Source organism: Vipera berus (assembly GCF_964194415.1).
Source record: "Vipera berus genome assembly, chromosome: 3".
NCBI lineage: Eukaryota > Metazoa > Chordata > Lepidosauria > Squamata > Viperidae > Vipera > Vipera berus.
This window is the reverse complement of record NC_138204.1, coordinates 36333103-36359227: the sequence shown is the minus strand read 5'-3', so window position 1 is coordinate 36359227 and position 26125 is coordinate 36333103. Positions and strand designations below refer to the sequence as shown.

The 26125-nt window shown below is 37.6% G+C and overlaps 1 protein-coding gene across 10 annotated transcripts in view; it reads left to right on the top strand.

Moving 5' to 3' along the window:
- The window catches only part of PPP1R12B (protein phosphatase 1 regulatory subunit 12B), a 127511-nt gene that overhangs the window by 32640 nt on the left and 68746 nt on the right, over positions 1–26125 (top strand). For 9 of the 10 annotated variants that reach the window (XR_014026151.1, XM_081325691.1, XM_081325689.1 and 6 more), the window contains exons 9-13: positions 1820–1932; positions 11339–11539; positions 12477–12559; positions 14191–14316; positions 18442–18627. Coding sequence is in view for 9 of the 10 variants with exons in the window: in XM_081325691.1 (XP_081181817.1) it covers positions 1820–1932; positions 11339–11539; positions 12477–12559; positions 14191–14316; positions 18442–18627 (709 nt within the window). In the remaining variant the exon portion in view is untranslated. Of the gene's footprint in view, positions 1–1819; positions 1933–11338; positions 11540–12476; positions 12560–14190; positions 14317–17620; positions 17804–18441; positions 18628–26125 lie in introns of all 10 variants that reach the window. The other variant, XM_081325684.1, reaches the window with a different exon arrangement.

The window sequence follows — 26125 nt, the reverse complement described above, 5'->3', positions numbered from 1 at the left end:
AAGCTAAACAGCAGGCTCAGAGAACAAACCACCACTAGCATCTACCACCCAAGCTACAAATATTTCCTATCATTTCACATTAACAGGGTCAAGAATCAGCATCTATGGAATTCAAATGATTGTGAAACTTCACAAGATTTTGCAGTTTGAATGCAGAAAAAGCTGTTCCAAGTATGAAAGAAGCTGCTTTCTGCATTTTGGAAGTGGTCTGAGTTTTCTTAAATTTAAGTGCCTGAAAGAGCAATTTCATGGAGGTTCATATTTGGAATGATTTTACACATTCTTACAAAGTCCCACCCACTTTCTTCAGGAAGTACCTGGAGAGCATTGATGGCAATGATTCACTATATCCCTAGCCCCTTGTCCTTTGGTAGGTAAATAGCAAGTAATGCTCAAATCTATTGAACAGTCATAATTAAACATATTTCTTCATACAATAAATGACTGTTTACAGCAGTGTTTTTCCCTGAAAAATTACTCAGCTTCCTTCACTTTTCTTAGATACATTAGTGGCTTTTGAATGCACATGGTACTGCATAAATTTAGGAGACTTCTATCTACATATTTTTCTAGATTAAAAATTGGAAGACTGCAACAAGATATATTGCTTCGGTGCAGCATTATATTGTACTGTCAGTTGTATCAAAACAAGTAATTACTCATCAAAGCAAATACAGAATTAATGGCAAAAACCTATGGTATGGATATACATAATTTATCAGTTCCATCTCTGAACTCCTTATTTGAACATGCCTAAGCTTAGGAAATGTTGGTGCTCTTTGTCACCTTGGAAAATTATTTGCTTTTACAGAAGTAGATAAAGTGGTCAAGGAATTATTTTAATAAAAGAAATGTAAGTTTCATTTAATTCTTGAGGTCTCTTTTCAACTTTGCATCAAGTAGTATCTGGCTGGCCAATGTTTATTGTTGACACCAACTTTCAGATATAGAGTATTATAAATGAATGCATGCAAGAACTTGCAACTTCATACTGGCACATTTCATGTGCATCTTCTGAAATAGTACTTTTAGTATAAAGATGTGACTTGCAGTTTGTAGGTTTTTTTGGGGGGTAGGATGCATGTATACCCAACTCTGGTATTCAGATTTAGGCATTTTTATCTTGACCTCTTATCACAGGATGATCTGAAGCTTTCTGCATTCCCAGAAATTTGTGCCTGACAATGTTCTTACCATTTATTGCCATCTTATAAAATGTACAAAAATTCAAACTTAATACTTCCTTAGTACTTGATGTTTAGCTCTTTCTAAAGGCCTGATGAAAATCTCTTTTAAAGACAGAGTTCAATCTAAAGTAGACTGGGACAAAGTACACAGCACATAAAAAATTGCCACTTCATTCATTTTACATTTCAGAACCAGTTTCAAATGATATTTTTATCATAAATTCAGGCACAGCAATTATTGATGAATCAATCATGGCCTAGATTAAAGTAGTTTCGCACTTATTTAAATCTGGGATCAAAATCTTCAGATTGAATGAATGAATTTATTACCGTAGTTTCTTGACTTTTATAGCCCTTTCTAAAATAATGTGTGGAAAATCAGTAGGTATTGTAGAAAATTACTGTTCCACAGTGGCAACATTTTGTTCAGACTATACAGTAGGACAATGGATTTTTAAATATATACTGATTAACTTACTGATTAACTTACAATAACTCAAATGGGCATATATGTTTAACTGCAGTATTTCAAAAGAACGGGACTAGAATGCCCAGAACACATCACTCAGTTAAATCTAGAATTATTGTAGAATGTCTGCAAATCTTACATCCTCTGTCACCCATCTTCTTAGAGAACAAAGAAGAGTCTATTGCAAACCATTCCAATCATGAATCCAGAATTCTCATCACAGAACAAATACTACCCCCAGAACATAACACTGTTACTATGGCTCCTGCTAGAAAAGTAAGTAGACAGTAAATTAAGGTAAGGGGTTAGAGATTAAATTTAAAGTTTCAATCTTGTAAAGAATGCCTTCTTAAATTCAGTTATTAAATGGAACTTACTTTGTGTAATCATTCAAAGAATGAAGCTATGTTCTATTTTGAAAAAACATAGTACTGTGGTAAATAACCTTCAAGAACTGACTTTGAGTTGATTGACATATTTGTTGGTATTTGTTTGGTTTTGAACCGAAACCATTGTTTCCCATCCTTCTACAGTTTAATCAGCAACACAATGCCATAAAAAGTGTAGTAAATATTATGCTTATTTTGTATACACTTAATTTTATACAGAAATGCCAGACTGCAGTTTTTTGCAAAAATCCTGGTCTTAAATGGGTTCATGTCCTCAATGGTATTAAGTTCTGTAATTGTTCATCTGTTTAGTCTGGAAAAAAATCATGTTTTTTTCTCAGTATCTTCATCATTCCTATTGAAGAATTTTATACAATATTAAAAACAATACAAATTTAAGAAAAAGAGCAAAGGGTAAACAACGATAAATAATGAAAAGGGGAAAAAGAAAAGAAAAAGAAAAAATGTAAAGAAGCAGCTCCCAATCTTGTTTTACAACAATTATAAATACATTTATCATCTATCTTCCCTCTTTAAAATTACATCACATTTTACTCTATCTAATCACGAGATCCATAACTCTCCAATTCATTTTTTCCATTTTCAGCAAAAAGTCCCTGAAGAGTTTCTAGTCAGTAATAAATGTACTTGATATCTAAGTTATTTTCATCATTGTTGAGTTTCTATTGACTGTAATAGATGCGCAGTCAGACTGGGAGAATTGACCTCCTCTGGCATTATTTAAACAATTTGCGAAATGTTTTTAATATTTACCTTTTTGTTATGATGTTGTTTTTGTTATAAACTATCAGGAGCTTAGATAGTCAGTGTTATAAAATGTAAGATTGTATCTGTAATGTGTACCAGTATGCATGAAAATTGTACTGTCTGTTCTGCATGCTGAATTCTAAGAGATTATTGGACAGCTGTTAGGTTGTTTGCAGTTGTTTTTGTATCATGTACAACTGAAAGCACTATAATCAAGACATAGTTTCTGCAAGTGTTCATATAAGAGAATGTTGATATTTCTTTGAATTGTAAATATTTTAAAGTTGGCACTGATTATGCACTGCAAAGAACATTCTGAGGGAGCTATGTTAGAACAGCTCAATTGTGGAATTGAACATGTTAATATTTAAGCATTTTTCTTTTTCAGTAAAACAAAGCATAGATTGGAAGAAATTAGTGTGAATTTCCTTATGATAAAAGTGAGCTGTGTAGTGCTATATAAGTACATTTCATTAAATAGGTTAAATTGGTTTGAATGTAAGGTATTGAACCATTTGTTTGAATGTAAGGTTTAGTTAAAAATGTTCCTCCTTCTTGGGAAATTATTAACCATTAGGATGAAGAAAGAGGAGCTGTGCTTAATGTTACTGCTCTTTGGAATCTATACAGTGATAATACCTGGAATACAGTGAAAAAGTTGCATAACTTAATTTAATTTTATTTTAATTTTATATTGTATTGTTTTTAAATTTTGCCTTGTAGACCGCCCTGAGTCCTTCGGGAGTAAGGCGGTATATAAACCAAATAACTAACTAACTAACTAACTAACTAACTAACTAACTAACTAACTAACTAACTAACTTCGCAGTAGGAGCAACCTGTAGGAGCAACTATCATTTGCTCTTTAGATATTTCCAAAATATGTTTAACTGCCATAAACAGGAGACGACACCTCTGTGAGTCAAACATACAGAAGAGGGCTGTGGAAGCTACAAATGAGTAGTAATCCATCTGAAAAATAAAAAGGTTGAGTGCTATGAAAACCCAAGTAATTAAAACATCTCATTTCTCTATATTAATTAGTAATTAATAAATAGCCAATTGTAACTAAACAAGGAGATAATTTTGGTCAGACTGCAAAATGAAAAGGCTACAGGGATCATTTTCAAAACATCTTATGACTGTATTCTCTGCAGTTGCTGAGAATTTTGCATCTGCTGGCCAATGCTCCCTCTCTGATCAATAGGAGAATGGAAAAATCAACATCCCATCAGTCCCCTGCATTCAGGTTTTGCCATTACCTTATGCTTCATTTGTGTAACAGGGATCAGGGTTTTTTTTCCCTTTCTCTTTTAAAAAGCTGCTCACTGTGGTGGAAGCTGCAGAGCTGCTGCTCTGAATTTGGAATGAGAACATGTTTTGCAACATTGCTGAATGGAACAAAATCAGGATTTATTTATACAGAAGTTGCATGATTTATTCCAAGTATATTTCAAGTTAGATAAGTATTCTTTAAAATATCACTGAAAATCAAAAGACAAACATTCAGAGGTTGAAGTTTGATTTTATATTGATATTGCTATCTCTTATTCTTTATGTGGTAGCAAAGTGTGTTAGACATTTGGCAGCAAGTATTACTTTCAACCTTGTATTTACCCATTGATCATGAATACTGGTCATGAACAAATAACATTCTATGAACATATCATACAAAATTATTTTTAAGGATAAATGTTCCATTATTACAGAAGGCATGTGTAGCTTGTCTCAAGGTCTTTTTCCTCCCCTTTTGTTTAAGATACACTAGTTCAGACATGTCAAACACAAGGCCCGGGGGCCGGATCCGGCCCGTGAAGTGGTTTCATGTGGCCCGCAAAGCCATCCTGGAAACAGTGAGGGAACGGCCCTCACTGCCTTGGCCCTGGCCCAGAGACCCTCCTTCTGCCAGAGACCCTCAGATCTGTCCCACTCCTGCCCAGGCCCCCATAGGCACCCTTGATGCGAACCATGTAGAGCTGGCCACGCCCACCCAGTAAGCCATATGCACTCTAGCCACGCCCACCCAGTAGGCCACGCCCACCCTGGCCATACCCACCCGGCCCCCTGAGGGCAACCGCAATGCTGATGCGGCCCTCAATGAAATTGAGTTTGACACCCCTGCACTAGTTATTTTCTTTTTTTTTTATTTAAAAAGTTTTACAATACATTTTGACTTTAATCCCCCCCACCCCTCTCCCTCTCCCCCACTCCCTCCTCCCCCCCCGACTTCCCAGAGCTAAATACAGGGCATAAAATCAAAAAACAAACATAAACACCCCTATGTTATCAACAATAAACTATAAATTCTATCTCTCTCTAGCTCATATAAAATGAGTACAAACAATATTAATATTACAAATAAAGTAGAAAAGAAAAAGAGGAAAACAGAAAAAGATCTTTACTCAAAATAAATTTTCTTAATCCCAGTCCTTATTCATATTAATTTCAAAAAAAAGAAAAGAAAAAAAAACTTTCACCTGCTATTTGCATTCTCCCACCTTTCTCTAATTTCCAAACAAATTCTCAGTTACGCACCAAAAGCGCTTATCTCTGTTAATCTTAATAATCTCCAACCAAACTAAACTATAATCAAAAATAGTTCTTGCATGTATCACGCCAAATGTCTCACAGTTCCAAATCATCCTTAAGTTCAAATAAAAGTTCAGATAAAAAGAGTATATATATAAAAAAAAAATTTAGGCAATCTCTAAGACAACTTGTTGTTAATTAGGAGCTTACATACCCACTCTTAGTTCAACACATACTTTAAGTCCATACTGTAACCCTAATATACTTTTCTAGCAAGCAAATAACATCAATCTTAAATTGTGTAAAATATTAAAAAAAAGAAAAAAAAACTTTCTTTCTCCTCTATAATAATTTTACTCCATTGACATTCTAATCTAAAAATTTAATCAGCAATCTTAACGCCCCAAAACTTTTGGAGCACCTCTGTCATGACCCCCAAAACTTCTTTAGACCGCTCTCCTCCTACATCTTCACTGTAAGCACACTTTGAAGATTCCATAACTTTCTGCTGGTCTTGCTCTCGCTCTCGTCTCGCTCTTCTTAGGGCGGCACGCGTCATCTTCTGGCCTCCTGCAGCAACCGATGAAACTGTAGCTTGATCCCCTCCAACACCATTGTCCTCTGTCTGTCTATCTGCAACATCTTGAAACTTTCCCACACCGTATCCTTTTGCAGCTTCCAAAAATGATAGGGGGGTTGCTTTTAACACATTACTATAAAAATCACGTGCCTGAGCCACAGTAACCAAACGATGTCTTTTACCTTCGTACGTCGCCACCAACCCAACTGGAATCTCCCATCTGAACTTAATATCACGTTTCTTAAGTTCCTGTACTAGAAATGCAAAATCTTTCCTTCTCCTTAGGATCTTCGGAGGGATCTCTTTTAAAACCAAAACTTCTTGCTCAGCCACTACCAAATTAGTATCATAAGCAGCTTGAATGACTTCATCTCTAATTACTCTCTTTGTAAAATAGACCACCACATCTCTGGGTAACTTCCTCTGTCTTGCAATCCATGAATTTACACGAAAAACTTTGTCCATATTTCCCTCAATTTCAGATGCTGACTGGCCCAGTACCCCTTCCAGAGCCTCAGAAATCAGCTGCTTTAAATCTTCTTTACCATTCTCCTTTAAACCCCTAATTCTAATAGCATACTGCATCTGATTATACTGAACAAGGCTCAATTCTTTGTCCATTTTATCCCTTATATTTTCATTTTCTAATACCTTTGCTTCTAATATAGAGTTCTTTTGACTGAGATCCTCCACTTTTATATCCAGCTGTAGCACACATTCAGCTACGGATTCAACCGTAGACAAGATGTCCGCCCTCATTGCTCTCAGCTTCTCTTCCATCTTCTTCTCCAATTTCTCCATTTTCTCCTCCAATTTCTCCTCCAGCTTTTTCAACTTTTCATCCATCATATCAGACATCAGTTGTGCATGCTTTCCAAGAGCGTCTTGTAAATCCTTAAGCGTCAATACCGGGGGAGATGCAGGAGGAAGCAAAGCTTGCAGTGAGGTCTCTTGCACCAGGGAAGACCCCGCATTCCGAAGAGCTTTAGAAGTTTTAGCCGCCATCTTCCCCCACTTTCACTTATTACGCACTTTCACTTTAAAGCTATAAAATCCATTGAGCTAGAGAGTAAAAATAAAGAGTCCACTTCACCTTGACCTCCTGTACCGCTCTGCCTGCATCTTGATAATCAAAAGTATTTCCTTTTGGCAGGGGTGGTTGCTAACGCCTGGCTCTGCTCCAAGAATCCCAGAGCAGAGGCGCTGCGCAGCTCGGAGCAACCCAGGCTTCGGGGGGGCTCATCCTTCAGCCGCCCAAGCTCTCAGCTCAGGCAGCCCCGGAGAGCTCAACCCCTACCTGGGGCCTCACCCCCTCCTCTTCTCCCGAGGAGGGGGCTTCAAATCCATCTAAACAGCTGATCGGCGCTGTTTACGATGGAAAAACACAGCTGCGGAGCGGGCAGCCCGAAAACGGCTGTCTTTCGACGTTGCGTCGCCACCGGAGGTCCCCCTGCACTAGTTATTTTCTTACTTTTTTTGTCTCTGTCCAATTGTCAACTATATATTTTTCTTTTCCTTTTTCTTTCAAAGTTCTCTTAGTTCCTGCCTTCTGTTTAAAGAACTGGCCAATTAACTATTTACTCACATTCTAACAAAACAATTTCAGACACTCTCAAGATGCTAAAGTGGTTTAACCAGTGGCTTATAATTTCAAGCATAGCTTTGAGTTAACAATTATAATAAGAGGGGAGAGTCAAGGACTAATAGGCTGACTGAAGTGGGAATGGCCTACTACAATGGAAATGGCCTACTGCAAAGCCACAATGCTTATAAGGTTGCATCTTTTTTTGCAGTAGTTTCCTATGCACTGCAACAGAGCTGCAGTTAATCACTTCTGCTGGCCAATATTAATAATAGCATGTAGCCTTGCAAACATACTATGGGAGGGTTTAAATGCTGCATGTGGAGTGGCTCATAGACACAGAAGAGCAAAATGAAAGATGAATCCTTCAAAAGCATTATATCAGTCTGCTGACTTTAGTACCGTATTTTCCGGCGTATAAGACGACTTTTGAACCCCTGAAAATCTTCTCAAAAGTTGGGGGGTCGTCTTATACGCCGGGTCGTCTTATATGCCAGAAAAAAACCTCCGGCGCGGCTCCGGGACACGGCTGGGCGGGAGCGTCGGGCGGCTCTCCCCACGCGAAGGTGGCGCTGCCCGTTGGCTCTTGGCCCGAGGGGAGGGCCTCGCGCCCGCCGGACTCACCTGTCACCAGCACCGCTCTCCCCCCCGCGGGGATGCGCTTCCGCCGGGCGGTGCTGTCGGAGACGAGCCAGTCTGGTGGCCGGGATCGGAGCTGCGCGCCGGACTAAGAGGCCGTTTCGTGAGGCGAGAGGGTGGCGGGAGGGGGGAAGGAGGAGGAGGAGTCCCCAGACGTGGCAGCTCTTCCTGCCGCCCGTGGAGCGAGGTCGGTGTCCTCATCAGCCGCCTTTGCCTTGGCCAGAGGGATGCAGGGTCAGCACTTTAAGAGGCAGGCAGGCGCGGCGTCCCAGGCGGGGCGTGGGCGCGGCAGTCGCTCTCCCGGTTTGGCAAGTTTCCCGGCGGGTGACCGAAGAGCAGCCTCTGCCGGCGCTTACTCCAATGCGCTGCAACTAGGAGTGCGAGCCGCCGAGGACGGGAGAAGCAGCCGCTCGGGCGCATCAGCGCAACCGAGATGAGCCAGCAGGCAGCCGGGATCGGAGCTGCGCGCCGGACTAAGAGGCCGGACTAAGAGGCCGTTTCGTGAGGCGAGAGGGCGGCGGGAGGGAGGAAGGAGGCGCCGTGAGCAGCTGCTACTGCCCGCCCTGCTTTTTGCAAGCAGGCTTCCAGCAGCGGGAGGCTCTGGGATGAGCTTTGGCACGTCTTCCCTGTGCTGTGATCTGTCGGTGGCTCAAATCCGGAGTCTCAGCCTCCCAGCTGATCAGCAGAGCAACGAGCGGCTGGCAGGCCAGGTAGCCGGGTTGCTGCACGGATTCCCTCCCCCACTTCGGTTGATTGTCAAGCCCGGGGCTTGACAGCCGCTCCTGCTCAAAAGGCAGGGTTCAGCAGCCGGCAAGGCACTCGTGTGGAGCTCTCCCAGAGCTGGCGGGCCAAACGGGGACTGGCCTCACCTGCTCTGCGCCAGAGTGGTACCCGCGGAGGCGGCCAAGGGCAAGCAGGGCAAGGCCGCTCCTGCTCAAAAGGCAGGGTTCGGCGGCCAGCGAGGCACTCACGCGGGGCAATGGGGGAGAAGCAGGCTGATCGCCTTACAGGTACCTGGGACTCTGACGCACTTTCCCGGCCATGTGTGCCCCGAAGAAGCGCTAATCAGAAGTCAATCTGGTTGCTGCACTACAAGTCCCTGGGGAGGGCGGGGCCTCGCTTTGCGCCTGTGCGCGCCCTCTGTAGGGTTCCTGCAGGCCGCTGCCAAGCAGCATGCTTTCCGGCAGCAAGTGAGCTGGGAAGGAGCGGAGCGCGGGGGGAGGAGATGGTGCCCAGGAAAAGCAGCCACACCGAGAGGCTGCACGCCCAGTCCAGCTCCATGAGGGGCAGGGTGGGAAGCCGGCCGGGAAGAGGGACCGGGAGCCCGGGCCGAGCACGCCTCGGCCGACAGTGAGAGGGAAGCACACGAGTTCTAAAAAAGAGGCTGCGGGTGGAGCTGCCCCGCCCTGCGCCCAATGGGAGAAGTTCAAGGCCTGGGGGGGAAGGAGGAGGGGCGCCGGCCGTGGCGGGGTGGCGGCTGCCCTCCGGCGCTGCCTGCCGCCCGGGAAACACTGCGCCTCGGGGGCCAGCAGAAGCGCGGGAGCAGCGGGAGGGCCGGCGGGGCCAGTCGGGCCTTCGCCTCCTCTGCGACGGGCAGGGCATGTAAGTATTTTCCGGCATATAAGACAAAACCTTGAAAAACTTCTTAAAAGTAGGGGGTCGTCTTATACGCCGGGTCGTCTTATACGCCGGAAAATACGGTATGTCAGAATTAGGATATTTCTTTATGTCACCATCACCTGCCTCCAGTGTCTACTATGCACTAATTGCTTTTATTGTAAGTTTGAATGATGATATTTCTTTCCAAATATTTTAATTAACTTTCTTACTGATTATGATCAGAGTATACATCTTCTTGTGATTTGTACTCTAGATTCTAGTCTTGGAGAAGCCAGAAATACTCTTATTTCTTTTTCACATGTGGACTTCTATTTAGAGATTGACTTAGGCATGGAAATTTAGCAATCTGCTACCATAGTATCGACTGGAGTTGGACAGTCAATACATTTAAAATAGTCACAACACTACTACTACTACTAATAGTATATCACATAGGATTTAGGACCAGCTCAGATTTAAAATATGGCTTACCATGTAACATCTAAAACCTATTAGACAAATCAATTTAAGCACTCCAATTGGCATGTGGCTATTTAGATACTAATTGGATTACAGTATAAATTAATTTAATACCTCTGATTTATTTAGGTGATGTTGAAATGGTTAGTAGGGGTTGAACTTTTAGCTTAAATTAAACTGTTTATTGGAACCTAAGTATTTTAATAATACCTCTGATATATATATTATAACTTGTTTTGAATGAGTCAGACTCTCACTTCTAAAATGAAAAAAATCATAGTAATATGTTTAAACAAGATCGAATAATGCATGATTTTAAAAAGGACTAACATGGGCAAATTGACATTTTAGAGTTGGTGTGGGTGTACATGTAAGGGGGGAACACGCATATTTATAAATGTAGGTATCACATTTTATATAAATTTAATTAGAAAAAAATGATATTTTGATACAATTGTCTTGGCATTTAATATGCAATTGTTTTGTCATTCAGTAGAATGTGCTATCCTAGAGAACATATATGTCCAGTGGTGGGATTCAAATACCTGAACAACCAGTTCTCTTATTGGATGCAGGCCTGGGCCTCCAAGGCCTAGAACAAACTTCTGGAAGTGGCATTCATGCACTTCCAGCGGGCCATTCTAGGCCTGGGAGGCCTCCTCCAGGCCTCTGAGGCCTAGAACGGACTTCCAGAAGCAGTGTTCATTCAGCCGGTTCTCTGAACTCAGCAAAACCTAGTTACCGGTTCTGCTGAACCAGTATGAACCAGCTGAATCCCACCACTGTATATGTCCTTCTCAAGCCAACATGTACCCCGGAGATCCCCTTTGAGTAACTTTAAAACATCTGTGAGATAGAAAGGGATCATTTTAGTTGCTCAAGAGGGGACAAACTCTTAGAGCTGAAAGGGGCCATTTAAGCTATTGAATCTAAGCTGCTGTTTAGTGCAGGAATTCAAGTGAAACATGGCTGGCTAAAGTCTGCTTAAAGACATACAGTGAAAGGAATTGCAACCTCTCTGAGTCATTGTTTACTTGTTGACACTCATAGTGTTGGAATTAGGTAATTGAGAGTGTTCCAGCTATGTCAAGCCACTCTCTCTATCATATTTTACAGTGTAATCCATTGCTCAACAAGACTGAAGAACAAAAAGATGAATCACCATCATCATGGAGGCTAAGTTTGAGGAAAACTAGCAGCCAAAATGCACTTAGTGAGGGCAGCATGCCCTCTGACACTCTCAAAGAGAAAGGCAGCTCCATCTACTACTCTTCTTCAACCCCTCGGATATCTGCACTATTAGATAACCAAGAGAAGGTACAGAATAATTTGGCTTCCCTGACTTTGAAATCCATGTTTTGAAAACTAAAATAATGCTAAATAATCTAATTGCTGTTGTTGGTTTCTTTTTTGGTGTAGTGTTATACTTGTTAACTTGAATTAGGATTTGCTTTTTCTGTTATACACACATTGACTTAACTCCATTTGAGGAATGGAGCCTATGGTAGATTGTTATCTATCTTCTATTTTTCAAAAACTAACACTTTTCCTTCACTTTAAATTATGGACACAGATTATATTGATGCTGATCTTGACCATGGTCAATGCTATCCAGCATTTACTTCTAATTGTATTTTCTCTGTGGATTGGTTCAGCTCTGATGCTATTGGTCCTGGAAAAGGCAATGATGTGCTCTGTTTGAAAAAACCATTCCTGGATCCAAATGTCCAAGATAATTCTTGTAGTTGATACTTGGTCTCCAAGTAAATGGATTCTGGATACGTTATGCCATCTATTAATATCTGGCTATTGATCACTTGGAGGGAGATAAAGAACCTCTCTGTATCCTTCCGAATATTATTGGGGAAGAAGGGGTTGAGCCCTTAGACATTCCAGTGCTGGGTGGTCCAGGGTACTGGTCTCTCCCTAATGTCTTCCTGAAGTTGCCGGTTTCATCAGTATGTAATATATAAGAAAATTATGGGTTTGAAACAAGCTTCATGTCCTGAAATGTATGAGATAGAAAAATTGTACAAAGTTTTTGTACAATTGTACAAAAGTAAAACATTTTTCTAAAGTAGGAATTGAGACAATACTGTAATGGATTTATGCGCAATTATTAGTAAAAATTTGGTAAGCAATTAATTTCAAACAGTTTATTTCAAAATTGTATAATTTTTTCAGCCACTGTTTGAGATAATTATTTTTTGACCCAAAATTGCTGTAAGTTAAGAATTTGTTCTCATTTCAACAGGACAAGGATAATAGAATTTATTTTGCTTCAATATCCCCTCGAAGATTAAATAATACAGGTGACATTGAAGAAAAGGAAAACCGGTAAGAGCCTTTCAGTAATGGCCCCTGATTTATAGGAGTAAATATTTATGAACTGAATCTGTGAGACAGTTTTTCTCCCTTCCCCCTCTCTTTCCTTATTTCTCCTATACGTTGGTTACATTTTGCAATAAAATACAAATCCATGAACAAATTCGCGTAGTTTTCTTGGCAGTGGTTTTTTTTTCAGTTTCCTGGTCTAGCCAGTAGGCCTGTTATTTCATAGAATTTTTCCATTCAAATACCAACCAGATCCAAGACTGCTTAGCATATGGAGATCAGCCAAGTCATTTTATCATTAAGCTATAACTAAAGTTATGTAAGTTATATAACTAAAATACTGTTCTGATACAGTAATATATGTTCCCATTATATATTAGTTATTCTTTGTTTATTTATTTCTCAAATTTATATAACTCTCCATCTGACAAACGTGACACCTCCTTATGAGATGCAGGAACAGCCTTTTCCCTCAAAGAAGAATTCACAAGCGCTAAAACCCAACCACGGGTCACCTCCTAGATCAGGGGTCTGCAACCTTGACAACTTTAAGACTTTAAGCTATGCTGGCTGAGGAATTCTGGGAGCTGAAGTCCACAAGTCTTAAAGTTGTCAAGGTTGCAGACTCCTGTTCTAGATGGACTTAGCTAGCCTGGAATGAATTAACAAATGGCCAAGCTCACAGTCATAAGAATCCTGTCCATTTCCTCAGACCCAACATATTCAAACCATTCACCGATAACAGAGAAAGACTGTGCCCCTGGCATCTCTTCTGGACCTGCATCAAGGCTGTAGTTCATTTATATCACCACCTTAAAAAATGATGAGAGAATTGAATATATATGTTTTTTTTTCATGTACAGTACGTTCACATGACATATCCATTTTAGAATGACATATATCAGTTACTATAAAATAGAAAAATAATCACGGAGCACAGGACATGTTCATATATATTTTTCACTTTACTCAAACTACATAATATTTTAAAGTTATCTATTAGAACTGTCCTTCAAAATTGATTCTTAATCATTCTTTAATCCTTAATCTTTTCAGGGTATATTTGAAGCATTTAGTGACAGTTCAGGAACATAGAAGATATTTATATAAAATGCTCTGTCTTAAACAGCTGGTTTTTATTTTCCAGTACTTTTTTTCTCCAGCATTAGCTTGATCTTGGCAACCATGCATTTTGCTTGGATTTGGGTAAATAGATCAGAATGTGATTACAGTTCAAATACTGCTGTTAAAGACTACCTGCGTATTTCTCAATGCTGTTGGTGATTTTGGTGACATGCTCAGTCCCAGCAAATTCTACTGGTTTTGATCTTAACAGGTTGCTGTTATCCCTTATTTAGTGTGCCAACTGAATGCAGCTTAGTAGCACTGCTGAACAGAACAATTCATCAAAGCGCATTCAGTTGATTTAGCAATTTAAAAGTGAACCTCAGAATGGTGATTTTTAGCTTATATAGGTTAAGGGAGGAGGACTTTGGTTATGTTTGGGGCTAAACCACGCATAACATAATGTTATCCTAACACAGTCTTTGTGTCTTATCATAGATTGTCAGAATTGAAGAATAGAAAACACAAAATTGTAATTACCCCATCTCTTTCCCAATTTGCCATTTTAGACAATCTGCTGTTAACGTGGTGCGGAGTGGTCCTTATTCTCGTCAACAATGGAGGGAGGATCCAAAGGGGAATGAAGCCCCTACAACTGGTACACCTTCCACCTATGTATCTACCTATATGAAAAGGTAAGGTGTATTTAAAACTTTTGGTGGAAAAGCATATAAGGCTGTATTATTTTTAAATAGTTTAGGAAAAATTCTGACTGCCATAAAACCAGAAAAAAGAAGGCCAAAAGATAAATGATATAGCATGTCTACTTGCCTCTTTTGATTGCATAATTAGACCAATGATTTATCAACATTTTATTTTTTCTACATAAAAAACTTTATCCATATAGAAAATATAACTTGTGAAATATAAGAAAGTATTATTTTAATCTAAAACTGTAGTGGAGGTTGTGGGTATCATTGAAGAAAATTTTGTTTCTTGTGTGATATGCAAATTAATATGATACACTTTTTTCATTTGCTTTGAAGTAATTAAAAAAAACCTGGAAAACAAATATGCAGACATTATTATTTACAGAGAAAGGGTTATTTGAAAAAAGATTATGCAGATCAATAAAAGTAGTGAGATCATGTTAATCTTAAAAATAAACAGTCTGACATAAATATATACTAGTGTAGCTATAAAGAATAACAATTCAAATCATTAATAGAAATAATAAATATAGTTCTTTTTTTTAAAAAAATCTATTTCAGCCTTATTACAGTCTGGGGACAACCCATATTTGAGAGGTCAGGATGTGCAATTCAAACATCTGGAGATTTTGATGTGATATTAGCATTGCTTGTAGTCATTTTATATGAGCTAGAGCGCTATAGACTTAATAGCTTATTGTTGTTAGCATATGGTTGTTTATGATTGTTTTTACTTTTATACCTTGTATTTAGCTCTGGGAAGTCGGGGATGGGGAGGGGGGAAGGGGAGGGGGGGGAGGGTCAGGAAGGGTTGGGTAGGGGGGTGGGGGGAGGGGTTGTTAAAGATAAAATGTATTGAAAAACTTTTCAATAAAAAAAACATCTGGAGATTTGTAGGAGTTTTTTGGATAAATCTGAATAAGACATGGCCAATTTTTTAGCCTAGATGAGTTTAAAAGTAGACTTGAAAACATTTTGGCAGCAGTAGCTTATGTGCTGAGAACGTGGCATTTATATCAGGAATGGCACATTAGATAATGTAACTAAAATTTGTATTAATCTCAAGTTATGTTCTGATAAGGAAACTATATTACTTTTTGAATCCTCTCCATGTAAATTATCCTAACAATGAATTGTACTCAGTAATGTCAGCCCAATAGTCTAATGGCAAAACAAATTATTCCTCCCCCCTCACAAGCTGTCTTTAAAGAGATAGCGCATGTTTAGGTAAGCTTTGGGATAATACAGGTGGCAAACGCTTGAGAAGAACATAGAAGATAGACCCATTACTCAATTAGAAATAAATTCCCATGATAATAGGCATAGTCTCTTACCTGCAATGCAATTCTTTTTCATTTTTAAAAAATATTTCAGTATTATAAAAATAGCTTTAAATATTTTAATGACCTCTTTGTTTATGCTCTTATTAGTTAGGCCTATTACAAACACTCTTGTGAAAATATTTGTTTATTTATTTATTAAATTTATATGACTCTGCATTTCTTCTAATCTGATTCCAGGATTTGTTGCAGCTTTTGTGTCCTTGGATTTTACAATCCATAGAATCCTTAGTTTGCTCAAATTATCAGGTATAGGATAAATCGTGTTGTTAATTCTTGAATATCCTAAGGAAACAACATAATAGGAATCCAAAGAAATGTAGAGCTGGATCGTAATCAAACATAAAAGAAGCTTCAGGTTTTTTTTCATAGCGGCATTTTATTTTGCTAAACCAACTCGCTAGTTTAAGTAGAATGTTGAGTTTAAAGTATTTGATATTTATTTATTCATTGTTGCCTATTAGATCAACAAAAAGTAGAAATTTTAATTTTTAATTAGTCTGTTTACAATCACAGCATTTTGATAATATAAAATTTATCTGATCACAGATAAGTTGCAAGCTGTAATCTAAACTCTTGCATTATTGACTGTCTGCTTTATATTGTTTCCGGTACAATAGTCTGTTTATTTAAGAAAGGATTAAATTTGATGTATTCTACTGTATGCTGCAGTCTGCATACATAATGTCAGATCTATTGCTCACATTGGCATGTATCTTTCAACCTTATCTCTTTTTTTTCCATCTTGATCCTATGAGTAATCTCTAAGGAATTTTTTATTGCTGTGATTCATGTCCCAATTTAATTGAATATGTTGATCATTAGGTAGTTTCTATTACTATTCTTGTACATCTTGCAAGTGTTTAGTACTTAACAAAACAATTCACCTGTATCTTTCAATAGGAATAAATCCACAAAAACACTCAATAATAAATTTGAGAATTGGTTCATTTAGTCACTTAATTTTTTTTGCATATCTTTTTTTCTGATGCATTTCTAGAAAGCAATTTTCAAGTGCTGAATGAACTTGCTGCATCTTAGTGATCTTTCTGAAATATTTTTATGCTTTCTAAAAAGTTCTTGTATTGGCAGCAACCTGAATTATGATTTCTTTGATCATTACCAAACATTACTAATATATCCTCTATGAGAATCCATTTCTATTATGGAAATGTAGACATTCTTTTAAGCAGAATCATGGTAGCATCAAGATGTGAATGTTATACCAAGTTTATTAAATATTGTATGTAGTATTTTAAACATTTTAAACATAATTATACGATTAGTCAAATACAATATTAAATCATTTTAACTGTTAGTATATATCATCAATATGACATGATTTTTTTTTATTTCTGAGTCGTGCCTCCCTGAATATAGTAAAGTGGAGATATTTATCGATTATCTTTGATAGGTTCAGTAACCTGTATTATAAAACTTAATGTAGGATTGTGAGGTTTTGTGGAATTCGTATTGATATCCATATTTTTGTGCAGGCTAACTTGAAGTTAGGAATAATTTTGTTTCCTTTGTCTTTGCATTTTCATATACACTTTATCATTCATCCTTGAATTCTACTTTAGCAAACTTTTTTTTTAAAAAAAACTTTGATATTTCTGACCTTTTCTTCTTAGTCTAGACTCTTTCATTCATTCTTTTATCAAACAGAATAATTTTATTTAGGTACATATTTGCCAATGAACACATATTTTCTTTTGCTTCTTCTCTTATTGCTTGTTCTCTTCAATCTTGATCCAATATCTTGCTTCTTTGACTTAACTTAGGCAATTATGATAAGCACTTGATCGTAACCCAAAGAGCAATTCTTGATTTCTAATTTCTCTTTTCATTTTATGGAATATTTCTTGAGCACTGAATAGGTCATGTGCTGGTCTTAGTATTATATCTAGAGAATTTATGAAGAAATTGATTTTTCTGCTGTCTTACAGTGCTTCATTTGGTAGAAGTAGTGAAATCAGCACTCCCTACATTTCAGCTAATCGCAATGCATCTTCTACTACCTCATCTACTATTCTTGATTCATCTACCTCATTGGGCACAGAGTGGCAAATTGCCCCTTGCCCAACATCTACCAGGTCTAACACTACAACATCAGTTTACCAGTCTACCAGGTAAGGGAGCATAATATGCCAAGATCATAATGAAGAGGGCTTATAAAGGAACCCAGTATTATTGCTGTCAAGACACTGGTTTTCCTGGTGGCATAATATTTCATTCTGAATGTTCTTCCCAATGGTTTTGCTGCAACTAATATGTTATTTAGGCAATAAGAAGGCGAGCAGCTGTACGATCCTGAGAAAGAAGCACCTGCTGTAAAGAGATATAGACATTTGTATCCTAACACACCTCAAAGCTACTCAACTTTATTATTCTGATTGATTTGTATTAAGATATTTCTTCTTGGATTCTTTAATTACAGTTCTCTGGTTGTTAACTTTTTCTTCTGTTTGTGCTCAATTGCTTAAGATAAGATAACCTTTATTGTCATTTTTTTTACTATGGGCACAACGGCACACATCAATGGCTAGCTGAACCTGATGGTGGGCAATGTTTGGGGAATTATCTATCTTCATTCCTATTCTAACACTTTTAATCATATTAACTGTCATTATGCACTAAGAAGAAAGCACTATTACTGTAATAAAAATGTCCCAGATAATTGTTCTATTAACAGTGAAATTCATTTTGTTTTTCTTCCTTCTCCTAAGGTGTTTTACAATTATTTAGGAGGTCATTTTGTATATTTCAGAGCCCCTTACCGACAACAAAGTGACTCTACCACAGAGAAGAGCACAGAGGCTGTCTCCTCTAGCATTCCATTAAGTGTCATAACAAATCTCACTGTACCTGGAAGTTCCAATGGTGTTACAACTACTAATTCTAACTCACTGACTGGAACAGAGTCATCTACTGGTGATGCCAGGGATCGAAGGAGGTTAGTGAACCTTTTATGGGGTTATGCTTTGCATTTACTGCATGACACAGATCCACTGGTAGGTAAGACCATATTAAGTTTTCCAATTTTTGTTTGCCTTCTTTTAACAATCATGTCAATTTGCTTTGTTTTTTGTTAGAACATGGTCATATAATTTAGCACAATTCAAGTTGTGCTCTCAGCCATGTTGTATACTTTTGAATATAAAAATTACTTTCACACTAAAATTCATGTTATATAATAACATATTTGAGAGAGTTTAATTCTTCACTATTTTATGAACTATTTCCTAGTATTAGTGTTGTCATTCAGGAAATGTGAAGTAAATGGATCCTTGACTCAATTTTGGTTTGGTAATTCTTCCATGGATGTACGAGTTATGAATATTCTGTTTAAAAAGTTGAATCAATGTAAAAAGCTTTTACATTTTATCTATTAATTCTTGTTAAAGAATTTTTATTTGTATAACTGAATCTTAGAATTTCCCTCAACACATTTTTTAATTCCGCTTGCATTTTACTGCAAGTATCTGATCATAATTTTACATATTTATTCTTGATCTGCTCTTTGATTGTAAGTTCAAGCAAATAAATTGCAGTCTGTTTGCTATCTGATCTAAGATTTCTGGAATATAAATTAGTTCTCACACATTTTGTAATTACCATTTCTTTAAAAGGGAATGCTTCAAAACGTAATTTTTTTGTTAACTAACTTAATGACCCTTGGACTTTATTTTGTGGATCATGGTAGAAAATTAGAGTTACATTTGAATTTGGAATTGCCAATTGTTTCATTTTCTTGTTGTTGTTCTGTCGCTAAGTCATATCTGACTCTTCATAACCCCATGAACCATAGCCTGACAGCTCCCCTTTGTCCTCCACTGTCTCCGAGTCTACCCAAACTCATGCCACTGCGTTGATGACACTATCCAACCATTTTATCTTCTGCTGTCTCCTTCTCCTTTTGCCTTCAGTCTTTCCCAACATCAGGGTCTTTTCCAAGGAGTCCTCTCTTTTCATTTGGTAGCCAAAGTATTTGACTTTCAGTATCTGTCCTTCCAAAGGACAGTCAGGGTTGATTTCCTTTAGGATCTTGTTGATTAGGCTTTGCTGAATATTCATATTAGCTAAAAGCATATGATACTTTTAAACAAGGAGCAATTCGCAGATTTAAAATAGGTGCTGAGAAAGACAGATCACTCAATATTTTAAGAAGTTTTTTAATAGAAGCTTAACATGAAAAATGATAGATATTTCCAGGTATTATAGTTTGGGATGTCAGCATTTAGTGGCAGCTGTCACAATAGGACATTTATCTAACTCATTGTTCCCAAAGCTACAGCTTTCTCTTAGCAACAATAACATAAACTCCCAGACTAATATTAGATCATTAAGATGCCTCCATAACAGGCTGCTTGTCTATTTGAAGTCACTGGATTAAAATTTAAATGCATTGCTAACTTTATGGAGGAACAAGTAAGCCCTCTGGAATGTCCTTCCTTTCAAAAGTGTGCTGTTCCACTGATTTGGATGCTCTAATTTCTTGATTCACTCTCATATCTTTATGGTGCTGAAAGATATCTGGAAAGTGAAATTCTTTGTTCAGTCCCCTATCTGCAGGTTTTATGTACAAGCTCTGATTGTACAGTTCTGATTCATACTTTGCTGATAGCATGTTTGATGTAATCCAATCTTAACCTGTTCCAGTAATATCTAGAAAGGAGAAACATAGGGACAGTCCTTTGTGCATGAATATCAGCAAAAGTAGTTTGCGCTGCATACATTTTAGTAACTAAACAATATTGGACAGTATCAATTTGAAGTGGCTGCTATATAACTCTATTAATAGATCAGAAATGCCTGATAGAAACAGAACTTGAGCTCCACCGTGTTGTTCCTAAGCATTTCATTCCAGATTAATATATTAATAGCAAAGAAATCTTGATTGTTCCTATTATACAACTTGCTAGGCTTTTGATAGGTGACATAAAGGAAAATAATCCTCTTTAATACTGTTCTTGTTCTTCTTTAACAAAATCAGTTGCAGGGGTAACTTTATCTTTGGTAAGATAAAATTGCCACATATATCAGTAACTGGATTACTTTCTTTTTAGAATCCAATTTACTTTTCAGCCTTGTTAAGACAGAGACTTTTCTTAACAGCTTTCTTGTGAACTGGTCTGATGCCTGATCTCTTTCCAGATAACTGATGTAAGCTGTGGTAGACTACCTTGAATTATTTCATCAAGCTGACTATTTTCCCAAAAGCTCGGAGACATTCAGTTGCCTAGTACAGAATATACCTTATTAATAAAAGAATGAATAATAATAGCACTTAGACTTATATACTGCTCCACAGTGCTTTACAGCGCACTCTGAGCAGCTTACAACATCAGCATATTGCCCCTAACAATCTGGGCCATCATTTTACTGAGCTTGGAAGGATGGAAGGCTGAGTCAACCTTGAGCCAGTCAAGATCGAACTCCTGGCTGTGGGCAGAGTCAGCATGCAATACTGCATTCTTCTGCGCCACCACGGCTCCTGCTAGTATGGAATTACAGTATATTCAGGTAGGTGTGATAGGATATGTTCCAGTATCTGATTGAAACAAACAGAATAACACAGGTTCGAGTTTTTGTTCCTTTTTGTGGAACTTACAGAAATAGTACGAAACAATTTTAGTATCAGCCATGCCTTGTAGGAGCAGACAAGCACTTTCAAGTTTCTGCTAATGGGTTTACATTTTTTTGTGGGGGCAGTTTGCCCCCTTTTCTAGTAAGCACAACATGGCAAAATAGTTTTTGCCATATCTTTCATTATACAATCATAACATATTGTGTTCCTAACATATAAACACTCCTTTATATCATTAGATATTAGGACTAGTCCTATTTTTCCATATGTGTTTAAGGAAAGGGCTTGTCAAATGTATGGGCAAAATACCATCCTTCATAGTCTATAGACCTGACAGACAATCTCACTTTGGCTAATGATCTTCAGATAAGCAAGCCTTTGATTTTCCGTACTTCTATCTAATTTGTGGCCCATGGCTTTTGAAAAAAGTTTCCTATGGTGCTTTTTCTTTTCAGTGTTCTTTTTATTTTGGATTGTACCTTCAAACACTTAACTTTGTCTTCTCCAAGTCTCATTCTGCATCCCATAAATCCTCATTAGGGTCAACTGTTCACTTCATTTTAGATTCCCCAGCTAGCCTTACACTGAATAGAAACCAACAGAACAACATTCCATTTCCAATAGTCTCTCTTTCAATTCACATAAGCTATGATAACAACTTTACTACTAGCTGGATTCCCCCTTTACTCTTTCCCGCAGCCTCTTCAATGTCTAGTTGCCATCTCATTTTTTTTTAAAAAAATAATGTTTTTAAGATTTCTTTGTTTTTGACAACTTATATGTGTCCCTTCTCTATGAAAACTATGATAGATGAGAAGCTAAGCTACCAATGTGGCCAACTTTTGGCATCCACCATCCATTCTTCCGTAGTCCATAGAGAATACTTTGTTTTTGATCTATGACTTAACACATTTTTGTAAATAGTAAGCACCAGTTATAAGTAATTATTATAAGTACCGAAATTATGTCCGTGCTATTTTCACTTGTTTTATTATTTACAAGAATATATTAAGGCCTATATGAAAAGTAAAATTCCTGCTCAATGTACTATGGAATAAAGAACAGCGGTGGCCATTTACTTGTATCAGTTGCAACTTATTTTATGGCAAATTGGGATTGTTTGGGAAAAAGTGGAAGGTACAAATACTTTTGGCTCTGTCTGTATCTTCTTTCTAGAACATAGTATCAGCAAAGCAAATGTTGAGAGAATGTTGAGAGGCTTCTTTATACTACTTTTGGAAAAACAAACAGTAAATATTGCTTTAATGTGATGCCATTTATTTAAAGTATGTGGTCCTTGGTGCTCTCTGAGCTTGGATGTTTTCTTGCAGATGTTTCATTATCAAACTAGGTAACATCATCAGTGCTCGTAGGCCGTGGGGTTTGCTCTCTTTTATACTAGTGGCTTGTTTTGTCCCTGTTGGTGGGAGTGATCTTGGTGTTTGCTTGATTGGGTTGTTGTTTACTGTTAACATGTTTGGCAGTTCCTTGATTGGGATATTGTTTGCTTATCTGAAGTATTTAAAGTTGCAAGTATCAGGAGAAAAAAAGAAAGCAGGCCGAAGAGAAGCTTCAGGAAACATTTCAGAGGACGGAGGGATTTTGTTGATTAAATTTGGCTTGAAGCTTTGGCTTGAAGGTTTGGGTTCCTATGCTGTAAGTTATAGAATCAGATATTTTTAGTGTACAAGTTTTTGTATAGTGTATAGCACTCAGTAATATTTTCATTAAAATAAAGGTTTCCAGAATTGTCCTTTTAAGATGTGACTGATTCTTTAACTTGGGTCTTCTTAAATTAATTGAATCTGAAGTTGCACAACAAACAAAACTATAAATTAACGAAACAGTCTATGTCTGCATAATTATGCTTAGGCCCAGAAGAACTAGCCAGAGTACTTTGTGTACTCACTGCATCCTTAACCTGGTTAAGGTTAACCTTAACCTGGTTAAATGTTCTTAACGAATTTAGTCTGTAGGGAACTAAAAGTAATCTGTCCCTTCATGCTATATTAGGGTTGGACAGCAAAGGACTAAGGCTTAAAGAAGCTTGCAGTCATCCAACACCTACTGTTGAAAGTGCTTATCAGTCCTGCTTTCATTGTTAATTGCTTTGCGATAAGTTTGTCCTCTTAGAAAGCAAGCTGCCAGTGCTGATGATAATGTAGGATAGGGAAGAATTCTGTCTGCTATTTCAGACTTCCTATTACTTCCATGTTCGGAAGAGAAAAGTTTACTGTTGCTTTATCAGACAGCAAGCTGCATTTTTTGTTGTTGTTGTTGAAGAGGTCAGGACTTGTATGTTATTATTGAATTTATGATTTCCTATGCGGTGGTCCCTGCAAGAATTTCAGCTTCTTGGGCAGTCTGTCTGTAAAGGTTCAAGGTGGGAATTCTTGGTGATCTTTAGACTTAATTTTGAAAGTGAAGGTGAAGGGAAATTAGGCAGATAAAACAGAGCAGCAAGTAACTTATTTAACTGTATTTATAACTTATAAATACAAGCATATAAACCTATATACTTGCAATCATTACAAAGGATGTGAAGAAAAATATGGGTATGTTAATGATATCCTAAAATGTTATTCTAAAATTGCTGTTTCCTCCCAACAAAATAGTTAAAATACCTTTTATTTATTTATGTATTGTCTATTGTGCTGTATTTTTTAATTTTAATTAAATTGATTTTGCATGCTTGCTTAATTTGACCAGGATATTTAACTAACAATGTTCTTTTTAGGTCTTTATGCTCAGAAAATAATAGTTAATTGTTTATCTACCTTGTGCTGGAACTGTGAGCAGACTTGTAAACCGAGTAGTTTGGCTAAAGTTTTAACTATTTTCCTTCAAGCAAACATTTTAGTAGTAAAAGTTAACATTTAAATGGTTATGCGGACATACATCCTGATATTTAAAGTAGAGGGAAGTATAATCTTACAAGTCTTTTGTAATTAAGGCAAACAATTGCCTGTCTTTTTCCCTTGTAGATATTCATCTTTCTAGATTTTTTCATTCCACAAGATGGCAGTAGATGACTTGCTGTCTTTTTAAACTCAAATGGAATACTTTCTAACTTTTAAAGTTATCTGCTAATTTCTACTTGAAGAATCAGTTGTCTAAACCACAAATTAGCTAGATATTATTTATCATATGTCATATTTCATATAATGAGAATGAGATACTACTTTCCACTACTTTTGAGTTTTGAATGATGCTTCTTGAATTATGTTGTTCCTTTTGTTTACTTTGAAAATGTGTCCCATCATTTCAGATGAATTCAACTAAAATAATCTGCCTGACACTAAAGTACTTTACAATTTTCAAAATCATAATATAGATGACAATACTATACAGTGTTAATTAAATCTTATTCAGCCATTATTTGTTTGACTTCTATGCTACTTTTCCTTTAGGAATTTGGGGACAAGAATGTTCATTATACCTTCTCCTCCAATTTTTTCTTAGGCTGATAATATTGCAATATGACAGTAATGGTATTGGACTAAACTAGGGTTTAAGTCCTCACTCAACCACAGATACTCACTAGTGATTTGGGACAAATGGTGCCTTTGAGTCAAGTTTACTTCACAAAATTATATTTGTGGAGGAGAGAATGCTATGTAGATAGGTTTGACTTTCTTGAAGAAACATGGAATATACATTTATCAAAACAGTTGAGTTAGGAAGGACATGACAAAAGTAAATAAGTTTCTTCTTTCTCTTTCACAGTATTAGAATCTGGGATCATTCATTGTTTCAGAAGATCAAAATTGGTGATTATAGATAGGCAAAAAGAAATCCTACTTTACACAGGACATAGTTAAACTAAAATTTACTACAACTAAATGTAATCATGGACACCAATATGGATAGTTTTCAAAGAGGATCAGATAAAGTCAGAGCATTACTTTACACAGAAGAGAATATTACAGATAGTCCTTGACTTACAACCATTCATTTAGTGACTGTTAAGAGTTACAACAGTACTGAAAAGAGTGACTTATGACTGTTTTCACACTTACGACCATTGCAGCATCCCCATAGTCATGTGATCAAAATTTGGATGCTTGGCAGCTGGTTCATATTTATGACAGTAGCAGTGTCCTGGGATCATGTGATCAACTTTTGCAGAGGCTCTCCCATGCTTTGTATGCCATGCTGCACACATCCTCGCCTTTTGCAGCTCTTGTTCAAACATCTCAATTTGATGACAATAGCTTTGAAGAGCCTTCTCATGCATAGTTTGCTCAGGGCTAGGAGGATAATACATCACTTCCTTCCCTAGTGAAGCCTTAGGTCTAGCACCATGCCTCTCATAATCAGCCTGATCCCCATGAGCATATGTTACTACTGGGGCATCAGCTTGAGGGTCTGGAAAATCAGAAAATGGTGCGACTGACCTGGAATCAGAAGCTGCTTGGTCTTCATCAAGATGTGTAGCAGATGCAATCAGAGTTTGTAAACTGGAAGGAAGCTGTTCCTGTGAAATAGCTGTCTCTTCCTCAGCAGCAGCCTCCGCAACAGACTGATTAACGGGCTTCCTCCTCCTTCTCCTCCTCCTTCTTCTCCTCCATGGCATATTTCAAATAGATCACAGCATTCCTCAGTTGCTGGACTAGCTATCTGAATCGCCTAAACTCTTATCAGGAGCCATAAATCATGAAATAAAAACAAACCATCCTCCGCTACCAAATGTCACGGAAGAATTAAACTTCCTATCAGAGGATGGACCGTGGTTCATTCGCATGGTGAACATCAAAGAAAGAAATCCGAGGCATATTCTACTGTAAAACGTTTAATGAGAAAACAAAAGACCTAAACTGACTACATTCTCTCGTCAGGCAGAAGAGAAAGAAGAGTAACAGAG